Raw genomic sequence first — 15,756 nt, 5'->3', positions numbered from 1 at the left:
GGCTGGCGTGAGCTTGCTTACAGTGTAACCAGGGAGAGGGGGTGGGTGTGTGTCAGACTGTCATGTTCATGGGGTCCCCAGTTGACCTTGACCCAAGCAAGGGAACAGAACTGAAGGAATAGTATGACTTTCCAGTTCTCATAGAGCAGGTCCCTACAGATCAAGTCAACCCATAGGATTTTCAGATAATTTCTGGGCAGAGTGGGGCCACCTGGAGAGGCTAAACGTCTGCTAAAGAGAGAACACGGGGCTTGAGTGAAGAATTAGAAAAATGAAAGGGATGTGTCCTCATTGTCTACCAAACTGACGACACCGATCATACTCATTACCATTCGCTCAAGAAACATTTACAGGGTCTTCCCTGGTGGTCCAGTGGGTAAGATCTTAAGCTCCCAATACAGGGGACCCAGGTTTGATCCCTGGCCAGGGAACTACATCCTGTATGCTGCACCTAAGAATTTGCACACTGAAGCTAAACATTCAGCATTTTGCAACCAGGACCCAGGGCAGCCAAATAAATAAATAAATAAAAATATTTTTAGGTAAAAATTAAAAAAATAAACATGGTGTATTAATCAGTTAAAAAAATAGAAATAAATAAAGAAAGAACATTTACAAACATCTGCTGTTTTGCCAGGAGCCTTTTCTGGACACTGACCACATCAAGGTGTATAAGATAAAGGTCTCTCCCTTCGTAAGCCCAGAGTATTTCCTGGGAAAGATAATCAAGTAAGCAGAGAGCAATGTGAAAACATGCCAAAGGCAGGGACAGAGGCTTACCTTCTGGTTGTGTGTGTTTGGGAGGGGATGATAAAGAACAAATGGACCAAATACTATGCTAAATAGTCATAAATGTCCCAGGAAAAGAGAAAGCAAGAAAAGGAACAAGAAGGGAGGGAAGGGACGTTGCTGTTGTAAACAGGATGATGACAGGGTGACACGTGAGCAGGTACTGGTAGGAAGTGAGGGAGTGGCCGTGCAGTCCTACGGGGGAAGAGGAAACTGTGGGTGCAAAGGCCCTGAGGCAGGAACACGCCTGTTGTGTTCCTGCGCCCGGCTAGGAGGCCAGCGACGCTGCCGCAGTGACCAAGGAGGACAGAGGTGAGAAGGGAGGCCGAAAGGATGACGTCATTCACTCCGATTAGGGTTTGCAAGAGAGGAATGATGGGATCCGACTTCAGTCTCTTGTTTTTCTTTAAAGCTGGAGTCAAGCAAGGACTTTTTTTCCCCCTGCTGCTCACGGGCTTTTTCTAGTGCAGTGAGCGGGGGCTACTCTCCCTTGCGGCGCACAGGCTTCTCATGCGGAGGCTTCTCTAGTTGTGGAGCACAGGCTCTGGGCACGTGGGCTTCAGTAGTTGCAGCACTCGGCCTCGGTACTTGTGGCGCATGGGCTTAGTTGCCCCGCAGCATGTCCGGAATCTTCCAGGACCAGGGATTGAACCGGTTTCCCCTGTACTGGCAGGCGGATTCTTAAGCACTGGACCACCAGAGAAGTCCCCGACTTTGGTTTCAGGAGAACCACCCTGGTTGCTGTGTTGAGAACAGCCTGGAGGGAATAACAGCAGAAGTAGGAGGGACCAGACAGGAGGCCATGACAGAAACTGGGATAAAGAGGAGAGGGGCTTGGGACGGCGCGGGAAGGAGGGACCAGGTCTGGACATATTTTGGAGATGGGACAGAACCCACAGGATTTGCTGATGGCTTGAACTTAGAGAATGAGAAGAAGAGAAGAGAAAGGAAGACTACATGTTTTTGTGTTGGGATTTTTGAAAAATCAGTTTTATGGAGGTATGGGCTGCCCTGGTGGCTCAGATAGTAAAGAATCTGCCTGCAATGCAGGAGACCTGGGTTCGATCCCTGGATAGGGAAGATAACCTGGTGAAGTGAATGGTTACCCACACTCCAGTATGCTTGCCCGGAGAACTCCACGCACAGAGGAGCCTGGTGGGCTACAGTCCATGGGGTCACAAAGAGTCAGACACGACTAAGAGACTACACTTCCACTTCATGGAGATACAGTTTACATAGAATAAACGTCATCATTTTTTAAGAAATGCAATTCTTTAAAAAAAAATTTATTTATTTTGGCTGCCCAGGCTTTAGTTGTGGCACGCGGGATCTATTTCTCTGACCAGGGATGGCGCCCAGTTCCCATACATTGGGAGCGCAGTCTTAGCGCTCCAGAAAAATCCCCTCGAAATCACCATTTTTGTATAAACTATAGTCCTACGAGATTCGGTAAATGCATTCAGTCAGGTAACCATCACTGCCATCAAGATATAAGGCAGTTCCGTCATTATTTAAAAATCCCCCCATGCGCCTTTGGGGGCAGTCCTTCCCCCACCCCAGCCCCCGGCAGCCACCCATCTGCTCTCTGGCCCTGCAGCGCTGTCTTTTTCAGCACAGCGTCGTATAGATGGAATCGTGGTGCGGAGCCTCTGGAGTTCCGCTGTCTCTCCTCAGCAGCATGTGCTTAAAATTCACCATGTTGTGTGTGCATGCGTGCGTACAGAGTCGCATCAGTCGTGTCTAACTCTGTGATCCTGTGGACTGTAGCCCACCAGGCTCCTCTGTCTATGGGATTCTCCAGGCAAGAACACTGGAGTGGGTTGCCATGCCCTCCTCCAGTGGACCTTCCCGATCCAGGGATGGAACCCAAGTCTCTTACGGCTCCTGCATTAGCAGGTAGGCTCTTTACCACTAACACCACCTGAGAAGCCCCGTGTGGACTATAGTTTGTTCCTTTTTGCTGAGGAGTAGAATTCTACTGAACGGACGGACCACAGTTTGCTTATCACAGCTGAAGAAACACTTGGGTTGCTTTCACTTTTTGTCGATTCTGAATAAAGCTGTTATAAATATCTGCAGACAGATTTTGTGTGAGTATGTTCTCTTCTATCTTGGATCAGCCTTAGGAGTAGGATTGCTGCGTGGATAGTCAACCTTATATGAAACAGTGAGCATCTTTTCCCCAGGGGGTGAGATCACTTTTCACTCCAGTTGCTAGGTGTCATTGCCGACCCTAGGCGTTGTCTATATTCTGACGTTCCTAAACTGAGCGGTTGGAAGGAAGGACGGTTGCCTTGTGTTGAGATGGGAAATTCCATCAGTGGAGCAAGTTTGAGAGGGAATATTGAGATTTGTTTGGAGTCATAATAAGGTTGAGATGGCTATATGATATGATATGTACCAGGGGATGTTGAGTATTTGAGTGGACATGGGGGAGAGAACTCTGGAGTCACCTTTATGGATGGTGGGCAGAACTGAGAAAGCAGATGCTATCACCCAGGGATACAAGGAGTTGAAGGAGCAGAGAAGCCCCAGCACTGAAGTTGGGGTATCCACCACGGAGAGGGTGAGAAAATGAGGAAGAACCAGCAAAATAGACTATGTTCTGTGAAAGTGATTATTCCCTACTCAGCATGAATTGAGACAACTGTGTCCCTGAAAACTGGTATTTGCCCTGGTTTGTCTGTGCGTAATTGTTTCGTGGCTGCCGACAGGAAATCAGACCTACGCGCCCATTGCGTCAAGGTTGAGAGGTGATGCAGATGAACTTGGCCCCCACAGTCTGACACACGCTGCCCTCCCCCGTGCCCTGATTGTGCTCTTACTCACTAGCTCACTGCCAGTCTGCCTGGTGTCGTCACGTGAGGTCTAAGGTTGCAGGCTTTGAAGGTCCTACTCACAGCCCAGTCCTAGTTCCCATGAGCAACTTTGTGATGCTATGAGCACAACCACCTGGGCACTGGTAGCAAAGTTTGGCTCGAAGCTGGGAAAAACCATTCTCTCCACCTTTATGTAGAATCCCACACTCCCCAGGCAGTCTGGGGAGCTTGGGGAGATGTTGCTCTTGGCCTGGAGATTGATGAGCTTATAAGGGCACCATCTACAGGGGCAATGATGAAATTCCTTCAGTTGCCACCTCGGGCTGCAGCATTGACTGGGAGGCTTTGAGCAGGAAAGGGAGAGAAAAAAAGAAAAAAAAAGACTTACTCTTTTAATATTTATTTATTTACTTACTTTTTATTTGGCTGTGTGGGGGCTTAGTTGCCCTGAACCTACATCCCCTGCATTGCTCAAAAAGCAATGGATTCTCAAAAAGACTTGATAATTTGCTCTTGAGTAAGCATGACATGAAAACCTGAAACTAATGGGGGCACCCCCTGAAGGTCCAAAGCTCTTGTGGGCAGCTGTGAGCTCAAAACCTTTATAATCTGTTTCCATAACAACGAAAAGAGTTTTCTGTAAAAAGCCAAAATTTTTCTGTAAATCTAAAACTATTCAAAAGCATTTAGCTGCAGTAAAAGAATAGCTGACCAGCAGTGGCTTAATAGCACACAAGAAGGATACAGGCAGATTCTCAACCACATCCTTACACCCACAGCTTCTGAATCTTTATTCACTGTTAATTTAGCACATCAATTCGTAGCCTCATGGTGATAAGATGGCTGCTAAAGGCTAGGTATTACATCTGCATCTTAGAAGGAGGATGGTGGGAAAGGATCATGCCAGCTGAATAGGTCCCTTCTATCAGAAAAACAACAACAACAACAAAGTCTTCCCAAGAAACCACCCATCAGATGTCTGCTTCCATGGCGACCTTGCAGGAGACTTTGGAAGGGAGTATCTAGCTTTCCCAGTCTCTTTGGTAGAGGAAGCAAGGGAGGGGCATTGGAATGAGTTTTGCCTTAGCCAACCAAAGGAGTCTGCCACCAAGGGGGCTCAAATGTGTGGCCTTCTCAGAGGCTTCGGTTGCGACGGCATTGGAGGCAGGGGTGGAGGGTGGTGAGGGATGGGGCATGGGGGAAACTGAGGCACAAGAAGCCGGGGGACAGACAACAGAGATGGAGACAGAGAAAGGGTAAGCAGACAGGGGCAGGGCGTGGGGGAGCGAGGAGCAGAGGGAGACCCTGGCGGACAGGGGGGAAAACGAGGCAGGGAGGAGGGCGACGAACGAGGTGGCGGAGGACTGAGCCCAGAGAGGCGGGGAAGGGGACGAGGGAAGCGTGGCGACAAAGAGGGACACACAGAGGGAAGGGGCCACACCGGAGCCACCTGCTCGCTTCCCAGGCCGGTTCCCAGGCCAGATCAGCGTTTGTTTACTCGCTTAACATTTCTTTCTTTATCGGGCTGTCCCAGGTCCCAGTGGCGGCATGCAGGAGCCCCACTGTAACACCAGGGCCTCTCTAGCTGCGGCACGCAGCTCTAGAGCGTTTGGGCTCGCTAGTTGCAACATGCGGGCTTAGTTGCCCCGAGGCATGAGGAATCCTAGTTCCCCAGCCAAGGATCAAACCCAAGTCTCCTGCATGGGAAGGCGGATTCTTAACTACCAGGACAACGGGGAAGTCCCAGTGTGTGTTAATAAGAGCAACCCCACAGCATTTACCTCGATCTGATGTTAACCAGATGCGTGAGTGGGTGCCAAGTTGACTCAGGCGTGTTTGACTCTTTTCCACCCCATGGACTGACTGCAGCCTGCCAGGCTCCTCTGTTGATGGGATTCTCCAGGCGAGAATACTGGGGTGGGTTGCCATGCCTTCCTCTAGGGGATTTTTCTGATAACCCAGGGATCGAACCTGAGCCTTCTGTGTCTTCTACATTGCACCCAGATTCTATACCACTGAGTCACCAGGGAAGCCCAGTATTAACACAGGGGTGATTAAAAAAAAAAAATACGAACGAAAGTCTTAAAAACAGTGCTGCCAGTAAAGGATACCTACCTACCAACCACATCGGTACTGCCTTCTCGAGTCCACTGCACTGAATCTTTCACTGGGGGCCCTGAGGCAGCCATGCATCTCTGTCTCCTTCACGGCTGGGCCTATGTGTCTTCCTGTTGGAAAAAATCTCTCGCACACACTCAGCAAACCAACCACCCAGCCCTCTCTCTGTATGCTGGGAAGCCTGGGTGGGGCTGGCACAGGGTCCCAGAAAGGGCTCGGCCTCCCAGGCCCTGGGAGGAAGGGCAGGCCTTGGGAAAGGGGAGCCTGCGTGAGCACTAGCTGGTCCCAGGCAGACCCCCTGGTGGCCTAGGGCTGGGCTCCCAGTCCCACCCGTGGGGGCAGCTGAGGTGACTCAAGGCTCCCCCAGCCCCCAAGCAGAGACCTGCTGTCTCATTGTTTTTCTCCTCCGTCCTTCTGAGGGAGGATTCAGAGAGTCTGCAGTGAGTCACTCGGTGAGTCACCTTCTGGGAGCCCTGGCTGCCTCGGCCCAAATCTGAGACACCTGGTTCTGCGGGCCGGGCGGAGGGGAACACCCCACTCTCTTGTGTGTTTGGGGGGTTCTCCCAGCCAGCCCCATTTCCAAAATTCAACAGGCAGGTTGTGGGCCTGCCTGGCCCTGCAGCCCCACCTAGCTTTCAGGTGACAGAGCTGGGCCTCCTGTCTCCTCTCCCTGCTGGCCTCCCTGGTGGGAGGGGGTTATGAAAGGACAGTGCAAAGGTCAGAGGTCAGGATGTTGACTCCTAGGTGGGTAGGACGCCTGGCTCCCTGGCCAGGCCACCATTTAAACTGCTACCTGCCTGCCCCCATTTTAACCCCAACCGGATCCCTGCTGACCAATGTCCACATACCCAGGGGAAAAAAACAGGAACTGGGGAATAAATAATAAATAAATGGGTTTCCCTGGTGGCTCAGACGGTAAAGAATCTGCCTGCAATGCTAGAGGCCCGGGTTGGATCCCTGGGTCGGGAAGATCCCCTGGAGAAGGAAACGGCAACCCACTCCAGTATTCTTGCCTGGAGAATCTCATGGACAGAGGAGCCTGGCAGGCTACAGGCCTTGGGGTTGCAGAGTTGGACATGAGTGAACGACTCAGAACGGGGAATAAATAATTTATTGAAGTTGGAGGAATAAATAAGATACGTGGGTGCGGTTACAAATAACTGTAAAAAGCGTTGACGTGTATATACACAAAGGCGCTCCGGGCCTAAGGGGTGGGGCCTGAGCCCGGGGAGGGGCGGGACCTCCCGCGGAGGCGATCCGGCGCCGGGTCGCGGGCGCCCCCCAGAGGTAGACGGCTTATTTACAACGGAGGAGATGGCAAGAGGTCTCCCCGGGTCCCTAGTCCGCGCGGCGCCTCTCGGCCCCGCGAGGGCGCCGCGCCCCCAGGGCCCGGCCCCGGCGGCCTGTGGGCCCGCCCCGCTGCGAGCGCCCGCGGAGCTGCACTCCCTGCACGATCCTCTGCACCCAGGAGCGGTGGGCGGCCAGACTGATGTAGACCCCGGGCCGGTTGCGCTGCGCACAGCCCTCGCCCCAGCTGATGACGCCCGCCAGCAGCCAGGTGCCCTCCACCTGGCACATCAGGGGGCCTCCGGAATCGCCCTGCGGAAAGGAAGGAAGGTGAGGGGTCCGCATGGGCCAAGGGGTGGGCAGAGCCCAGCACCCGCGCCGCAGCAGGTGGCAGACGGGCCATTTCTCCAGACCCTGGGGCCTGGACCGGCAAAGCCCTAACTAGCGCCCCGGGGCAGGGAGGGCCCCCTTCCCAGGCTCACTCCTGGTGAGAAGCACCTAGTGCTAGACCTTCTCCCTCACAGCCCTGGAGGCATGGAGCGAGGGTTGTGATCTGCCTCACTGATGAGGAAACCACGGCTCAGAAAGAAGAGTGTCTCAGACCGGGTGTGCAAGGTCCCACAGTCCGCCATCCTCCTCCCTGTAGCCCGCTGGGGGGTGCCAGGACCACAGCACCCCCTCCTTGGATGCGGCTCCCTGAGAACGGGGTCAGGCACACCCCATTCTCACCATGTCTGATGTATGAACAAAGGAAAGAAGGGCTCAGCCAGGCTGGGGCCGGGTTCTGTAGGCATCTCTCTAGGGGGACTGCCAGGTCAGGGCAGATGCTAGACGGAGGCCCAGCAAGGTGAGGGGTGATGGAGCTGAGTGGGGCAGGGCCGGGAAGGAGGAAAGTGCTCACCAGACAGGCGTCGCGCTCCCCCTCCAGGTAGCCAGCACACAGCATGTCCTCGGTGATGGCGCCCTGCCCGGCTCCCCGCCAGTACAGGCGGCTGCAGGTGGCTGAGTCGATGATGGGGACCTTCAGCTTCTGGAGGGTCTGAGGGTGGGACAGGGGCACTGGGAGCAGAGAGGAGAGAGTCAGGCTTGGGAGGCTCTCCTGCTGGCCTCCTCAGTCCCCGCCATCCCCCTTAGGAGCATTTCTCAAAGGGTAAATGGATCAACTCTGTCAGGCTCGGCCACGATGCCCGCAGAAAACCCAAATTCCAGGACTCCACTCTGGACCTACTGAATCCTAAAGGAGTGTGCAGCTTGAAATTCTGAACCTTTAATGAGATCTCTGATGCCCACAAGAAGGTTCAAACCAATGACCCTGCTTGTCCTGTCTCAGAGACTACTTTATCCAGGTTGAGGACTGCTACAGACTAATGGCCGCTTGGTGTTGAATGTTATCTGGACTTGAAGGACCTCCCCATCCCCTAGAGGGATTGCAGACCCTAGGGTTGGTTGGTCAGGTTCCCCAATCCATAAATCTAGCTTTCACAGGAGCCCCTAAGAATGACCATGGGGAGGCTGGCTGAAACTTCAGTGTCAGTGGGATTCCCCAGATACCCAAAATGGTGTCATTTCTCTTAATTCTTCTGAAATCTGGTTAAGTCCCATTTTCTTACATTTTGTCCTTTCTTAGTCTCTCCTCTCTCCCTCTCTCTCTATACACACACACACACACACACACACACACACACAATACAGCCTTTCTGCTTCTTACTTTCTAATCTGCTCTGTGTTCTAGATGAGGTTTTCCAAACTTCCAGGCTTGGGTTGTCAATTATATTTTACCCTTCTGGAGATTGCATTTTTTTTCCTGGGAATTTTGCCTGCAATTGTGTCCTGATGCCACCAGGGGGTACCTATTTCTGACTTGGAATCTCAGGGCTGTTTTCATATTCACCGGCTTGGGCTTGGCCCCATAGAAATCTCTAGTGGGTGTGCTCAGTCACTAAGTGGTGTCTGACTCTTTGCAACCCCATGGACTGTAGCCCTCCAGACTCCTCTGTTCTTGGGATTTTCCAGGCAAGAATACTGGAGCAGGTTATCATTTCCTTCTCCAGGGGATCTTTCCAACCCAGGGATAGAACCGGCATTTCTGGTGTCTCCTGCATTGGCAGGCGAATTTTTAACCACTGAGCTACATGAGAAGCCCCAGAAACCTTCTATCAGTCTCTCCTATATCACTTCATAGCCTGGTTGATCTGGCAGTCAGAACACAGCTTAAGTTACCTTTTAACTAGAACTGATCTGAAGTTGTCCACCTTGGTTTCTAGGTCATCACATCTCTGGGCTGCAGACCATCTTTTTTCCTCTGGATCATGCTCGGCCCCTGGCCTTTGTTCTTTGCCACCCATGGGACCTGTATCTCCCAGTGTTTGCTACCCTCTGTCCCCACCCACCCCCGCCCCGGAAGAAGCCGCACCTCCATCGTGGACGCTCCCCCAGCCGGCAATCCAGCAGTTGGTGTCCGGAGAGAGCTGGACGGTGGAGTCGGGCAGGCAGATGGGCAGGACGCGCTCAGAGAACTGGATGGCGCGCTCCAGGCGCACCAGGGCGATGTCAGCGCGGGAGCCCTCCTTCCAGGAGTACACAGGGTGGGGCTGTGCCCAGGCGATACCCACCTCCTGGGACCTTGGGCCAGGGTTCCCCAGCTGCCAGGCTCCCAGCAGCACAGAGAACTGGGTTGGTTTGTCCAGATTACTAAAAGGAAGAGGGTTGGGGTTGGCATCAGCCCAGGAAGGGCCTGGGGAAGGGTTTCTGAGGAATGGCATGCACATGAAGGCCCCTGGAGCACAAAAGGGGGGCTTCCCTGGTGGCTCAGTGGTAAAGAAACCTGTCTGCAATGCAGGAGATAGGGGTTCGATCCCTGGGTCAGGATGAACCCCTGGAGAAGGGAATGGCTACCCACTCCAGTATTCTTGTCTGGGAAATCCCATGGACATTGGAGCCTGGAAGGCTATAGTCCATGGGATCACAAAGAGCCAGACAGGCCTGGGGACACACACACTGCGTGCAAAAGAGGCTTCTGGGTGGAAGCCAGAGCTCTCCTGAGGGACTCAAGACCGGCCAGAGGCCTGGAAACCGGGGCTGGGTGGGCAGCCTGGGGTCCGGGAAACCGGGTGGAGGGGCGGGCGGGGCGCACGTACTCCTTGAAGCAGTGGGCGGCCGTGAGCACCCAGAGGCTGGTGAGCAGGGAGCCCGCGCAGTGGTGGGTGCCGTTCTTCCGGATGCTCACAACCCAGGGCCACTCGGCGTCCGAGCTGTCCTCGCCTCCCACGATCCGGTTCAGCTGCAGGCGCTTCCCGCAGGCTGGGGGGCCTGGCGGTAAGGGGTCTGTCAAAGTCTGGGCGCTGTCTATCCCCCTTCCAGCTCCCCTTCCCCGCTTCGCGCACCGAGGCCTGTGCACCGCTCTCCCTTCAACCCGGTCTGGCCGCCTGCCCGCCTGCCCCTTCCGTCCTCTGCCCTCCCCGAGCTGGGCACTTCATCCTCTAGTTCCCTGGTCCTTTCAGCTGCTAGGGAGGCTCAGTCACTCCCTGCTCCACACACACACACACACACATACACACCCCGCCTCTCCTCCTTGACCCTCTGGGCCTCCTCTCCTGGGTGCCTTCTTCTCCAGCTCAAACCCTCTCCTGCCCCACTGCCCACTCCTGACCTGCCCCCGACAGACAGACACACAGGCTTCCTCCCCCACTGCTTCCCTGAGGTCAGCTCAGACTCACCGGCTGTCTTGATAGCATCCATGGTGGCTGAGGGCAAAAGAAAGAAAGGGTCAGGCCGGTGGAGGGGCTCTCCCGTGCCCTGCAACCCTCCCCAGTGGCTGAGTCCCAGGGCCTCAGGGTCGCGTTGCCCGGGTGGGGCATTTCCCGGAGCCTGGGCAGGGCTGGCAGAAACCTCAGGCCCTGGCTGTGAGCGGCGGCCTCGGCCTCCCCGTAGCTTTGTGTCCAGCCTGTGCCCTGGGGGCCGTGGGGGCCAGGTCTGGGGTGGGGGTCTCACAGGGGGTGAGCATGAGAACCCAGGTCTGGATGCTGCCTCCCCAGCAGTGGACTGAGGAGACAGGGGAGACAGGAGTGGAGGGGAAGAGGGTAAAGCAGAAGCCGAGCCAAGAGCCCTGAGCGCAGACCGGGCCTACGGGTACCTGCAGTGTTTCCTGTGCTTCTCACGGCTGCAGGGGAAACTGAGGCTCAGAGCAGGCAACTTACAAAACAGAGCGAGACAGCAGAGGGGAGGAGAGGAGGGACTCAGCAGGACCAGGGAGGAAGTGCGGGGTGGGCAGTGGGGGAGGTCCAGGCCAGCAGGCCCACAGGACTCACCTGGAGCGGCCAGAATCAACAGGGAGGCCAGGACCCCGAGGCAGGGCGCCCCCAGGGTGGGGGGAGTCGCGGGAACCACCATGGCGCGCTGACGGGAGTGCCTTGTTCCCCTGCAGGCCGCCCTAGGTTTTATCCTGGGAGGCGGAATGCCGTCGGACCAGTCCCCCGAGTGAGTGGCGGTAGGTCACAGGGAGGGGTGGGGCTTCAGGGAGGAAATAAGCCGTTAAGGGGTCTGGGGGGTGGGCTTCCAGCTGCTCCCTCTACCTGGGGCCTGCATGGGGCTCTGCAGGGGCAAGCAGGGACCCTGGGCCCCGGGGTCTAGGCTGGGCCTTGACGTTGACTGGGGGGGGCGGGGCAGAGGAAGGCCCCCCAAGCTTGAAAGGGAGGCGCTGGACCCTGCTGGCCGGGAAGCTGGGTGTGGGCTGTTGGGAAGGCCCCGGGGGCCTTGGGGTGGGGGTGGGGGCCGATGAGGGGCTGCCAGAGGCTCCCTAACGGGCCTGTGACTCAGCGGGAGACCTGGCTCAGCCCGGGGCTCCGGATCCCGGATCCCGTTAACCCACTTCCCGAAGGCCCATGAATCAGGCCCCCAGGAGCCACCTGTTCCCGGTCCCCTTTCCTGTGGGCCCCGTCACTGGGCAGCCAGAGGACTCATCTCACCTGGATGTCTGGGACGCCCAGGTAGGGCAGCCAGCTATCCAGGCAGCCAGCTGTCCAGGCAGCCGAGATGGATGTGGCTGCCTGCAGAGGCCAGGAGGCCCCACAGCACCCCCAGCCCCTGGTCTCCCGGGACTGCCCCCCCACTCCTCACTGGGGTCAGAGGGCTGCTGGGTGGTGCTTGATGGGAAGCCCCAGGAGCGGGGATGGTGTTGGATCCAGGTGCTTCCCTGAGGAGCCTGCCCGCCTGATCCCGGAGGCCCCACCCTGCAGTCTGCCCTCCAGACACCCGCACCCGAAGCAAGAGGAGTGGGGCTGTCTCCAAGACAAACTGTGTATCTCTGACCTTGTGTCATTTCATCCACAAACTTTGCGCTGGCCTTCGCTGTGAATGGACGTTACAGGGGGTAAACTAGTCCATCCTAAAGGAAATCAACCCTGATTATTCATTGGAAGGACTGATGCTGAAGCTGAAGCTCCAATACTTTGGCCAGCTAATGTGAAGAACTGACTCATTGGAAAAGACCCCGATGCTGGGAAAGATTGAGGACAGGAGGAGAAGGGGACGACAGAGGATGAGATGGTTGGATGACATCACCGACTCAATGGACATGAGTTTGAACAAACTCCAGGAAATAGTGAAGGACAGGGAAGTCTGGTGTGCTGCAGTCCATGAGGTCAAAAAGAGTCAGACCCGACTTAGTAACTACTCTGTTTCATCAACTATGCTAAAGCCTATGACTGTGTGGATCATAACAAACTGTGGAAAGTTCTTCAAGAGATGGAAATACCAGATGATCGTACCTGTCTCCTGAGAAACCTGTATGCAGGTCAAGCAGCAACAGTTAGAACCCTGTATGAAACAACCGATTGGTTCAGGATTGAGAAAGGAGTGCGACCAGCCTGTCTGCTGTCACGCTGTTTATTTAACCTCTACACTGAGCTCATCATGAGAAATCCGGGCTGGATGAGTTACAAGCTGGAATCAAGATAGGCAGGAGAAACGTCAACAACCTCAGATATGCAGGTGATACCACTCTAATGGCAGAAAGCAAAGAGGAACTAAAGAACCTCCTGATGAGGGTGAAGGAGGAGAGTGAAAAAGCCAACTTAAAACTAAATATTAAAGAAAACTAAGATCATGGCATCTGACCCCATGACTTCATGGCAAATAGAAGGGGAAAGGGTGGAAGCAGAGACAGATTTCCTCTTCATGGGCTCTATAATCACCGTGGATGGTGGCTGCAGCCATGAAAACAAAGCCACCTCCTTTAGTCTGCAAAGTCTCTATTATTATTCCCATTCTACAGATGAGGAAACTGAACCCACTTAGGGAGGTTAGTGACTTACCCAAGGCCTCCCAGCTGGTGAGTGGAGGAACCCCGAGGTGAACCCCGTTTTGGACGCCAGTCCAGTAGATGGACCAACCGGGCTCAGAAGTGCTGGGTAGGTGGGAGTCCAGGGGAGGCACATGATGTTGGCAGGGGACGAGGGCAGCGAGTGAGGGCTGCCCAGAAAAGAGGACCTTGAAAGGGAGGCTGGGACTTCCCTGGCCGTCCAGTGGTTAAGAATCTGCCTGCCAGTGCAGGGGAAACCTGTTCGACCCCTGGTCCTGGAAGATCCCACATGCCTCGGAGCAACTAAGTCCATGAGCCACACTGACTGTGCCCTCGTGCCCTAGAGCCCATGCTCTGCAACAAGAGAAGCCACCACCTTGAGAACACGCTGCAAGGAAAAGCAGCCCCCGCTCGCCGCAACTGGAGAAAGCCCATGCACAGCGATGAAGACCCCACACAGCCAGGAGTAAATAATTTTCCTTTTTAAATGGGAGAGGCTGAAGGAAAGGCTGGAATTGACCCTGCAGAGGCTGGGGATGGGGGCCGCAGGGGAGGGAAGCCCAAGGTTGGGGGAGAGAGAGAGGGAGTAAGCGGCTGGTGGGTGAGTCAGGGCGCTGGGAGGGCTTGCCATGAGGGTCCTCAGTGGGCAGACTGCCCACCAGGGCTTCTTCCAACACCACGGCTTAGCCAGCACACATCCTGCACCCCCTCAGAGCCTGCCCACCTTCTTGGGTTGTCAGGGCTTCTGCAAGCCTGCGAGACTCCCTGGAGATGGTCGGTACCAAGGTCGGTCCTTGGTATCTTACTGGCCCCTGCTTTCAGTGGGGCGGGCAGGAGACAACTCAAACCTGGATCCAGAGATGCCCTCCTGCTGCGTGGAGGCCCTTGCTCCACTCTACCCAAAGACAAGGCCAGGGTGGGGCGCCCGACTCACTCACCTCTGTCCCAGGACTGGGGGCAGGGAGACTGCGGGGAGACAGGGTGGCCCGGGTGAGGGGCACCTCCACTGGGATCCGGGCCGCAATGCCAGCGAGGTAAGGGGAGGGCGTCCCCCCCCGGCCCCCTCCTCCACCCGCTCTCTGGCCTGGGTCCACCTCTGTGCCCCTCATGTTCCTCCAGCCCACTCCCTTCCTGCAACTAAGGCGGCTGGCCTCCCCAGCTCACCCCGCAGGCATTTACTGGGCACCTGCTGTGTGCCAGGTCCTGGGCTGACATCAGGTCCTACCCTCAGGCTGCACACATCTCCCGGGGGTTGGAGGCAGGTGAGCAGGTAATGACAGCATGGTGTCCTGGGCCGATGGGCACAGAGGCCTGGGACGGGGGTAGGAGGGAGGGGGTGGAGGGTGTGAACCCTGGAGGGCACTCCTGAGGGTGGGTGCCCTGTGCTACGACTCCCAGAAGGACAGATGGTAAGGAGGCTCCCCACGGACCTGGGTTGGTACTTGGTGCCCACTGGTGCTCAGTGGATGCTTGTCCAGTGAATAAACCAATGAGGGAGACTTGAGTCTGGAGAATTCCACTGGGGACCGGCTGCACCACCCCCTGCCTCTCTGGTTCCTCTCTGTGCCAGCTTCTCCTGCCATTCTGCTCCACTGCCCAGGTGACCCAAGGGGCAGGCATGTGCCCTGAGATGTTGCTGTCCTCGAGACGGGGTGGCCAGGAAGATGGGGAGAAAGGAAGTCCAGAAAAGCCAGTGGAAAATTCCTGGCACAAGTCCTGGAAAAGGGACACCCCCAGACCGGCTCCCCAGTTCCCAAGGAGTGGAGCCCTTGGCCTGATCCAGCATTCATTCAAACAGAATATTCATCGAGTCCCCACCCTGACCCTGCTGTATGCCAGACGCATGCCAGGCAATCTGGCTGGGCATCTCTTCGCCGGGACTGGAGATGGATGGGCTGCCCACCCTGCCACCCACTCTCCGTGTCCCTGCCAGGCCATCTCGGGCCGCTGGTGAATTTGCAGGGAGCTGGGAGTGGCAGGTAGGGCTGCAGAGGTACCCGAGGGCAAGCCGCCAGAGCCAGCAGAGTTCAGTCCAAAGGAGTGACTTGCGCCCCACCCCTTCCCCGGCATCTCAGCTGTGGGCACCGGCCGGGCAGGGCAGACATCCCTTGATGTGATCGATAATGATCAGGAGTATCCCTTCAGTATCCAGCGAAGTCTACTGAACACCTGCTGCAATACAGCTGCGAACAATCCTGAAGCCATCCTGCCCCTGTGGCAGAGATGCCAGTGGGGACAGAAGAAACAATATGAGCGAATAAATCTAATCTAGAGAATCCCATGGACGGAGGAGCGTGGGAGGCTGCAGTCCATGGGGTCGCTGATTGTTGGACACGACTGAGCTACTTCACTTTCACTTTTCACTTTCATGCATTGGAGAAGGAAATGGCAACCCACTCCAGTGTTCTTGCCTGGAGAATCCCAGGGACAGGGGAGCCTGGTGGG

At 55.7% G+C, this 15,756-nt stretch overlaps 1 protein-coding gene across 1 annotated transcript; it reads right to left on the bottom strand.

The window, feature by feature from the left end:
- Positions 1-6,819: 6,819 nt before the first annotated feature.
- On the bottom strand, positions 6,820-11,474 carry PRSS22 (serine protease 22). The gene is made up of 6 exons (XM_019987029.2): positions 11,321-11,474; positions 10,730-10,756; positions 10,151-10,322; positions 9,427-9,704; positions 7,915-8,072; positions 6,820-7,325 (listed from the first exon to the last, which is right to left on the bottom strand). The coding sequence occupies exons 1-6, from the start codon at positions 11,400-11,402 to the stop codon at positions 7,065-7,067; spliced, it is 978 nt and encodes a 325-aa protein (XP_019842588.2). The 5' UTR covers positions 11,403-11,474; the 3' UTR covers positions 6,820-7,064.
- Between the last annotated feature and the right edge of the window lie 4,282 nt (positions 11,475-15,756).

Source organism: Bos indicus, chromosome 25 (assembly GCF_029378745.1).
Source record: "Bos indicus isolate NIAB-ARS_2022 breed Sahiwal x Tharparkar chromosome 25, NIAB-ARS_B.indTharparkar_mat_pri_1.0, whole genome shotgun sequence".
In the NCBI taxonomy this organism is placed as follows: Eukaryota; Metazoa; Chordata; class Mammalia; order Artiodactyla; family Bovidae; genus Bos; species Bos indicus.
This window is presented reverse-complemented; position numbering and strand designations above follow the sequence as displayed.

What these genes read in the sequence shown, in the direction of transcription:
- PRSS22 (XM_019987029.2), bottom strand. Translation starts at nt 11,402, where the DNA reads ATGGTGGTTCCCGCGACTCCCCCCACCCTGGGGGCGCCCTGCCTCGGG. An exon ending in GTTGATTCTGGCCGCTCCAG is followed by an intron (nt 10,757 to 11,320) that starts GTGAGTCCTGTG and finishes TTTTGCCCTCAG; the next exon opens with CCACCATGGATGCTATCAAG. An exon ending in GCCGCCCACTGCTTCAAGGA is followed by an intron (nt 9,705 to 10,150) that starts GTACGTGCGCCC and finishes TCTTCCTTTTAG; the next exon opens with TAATCTGGACAAACCAACCC.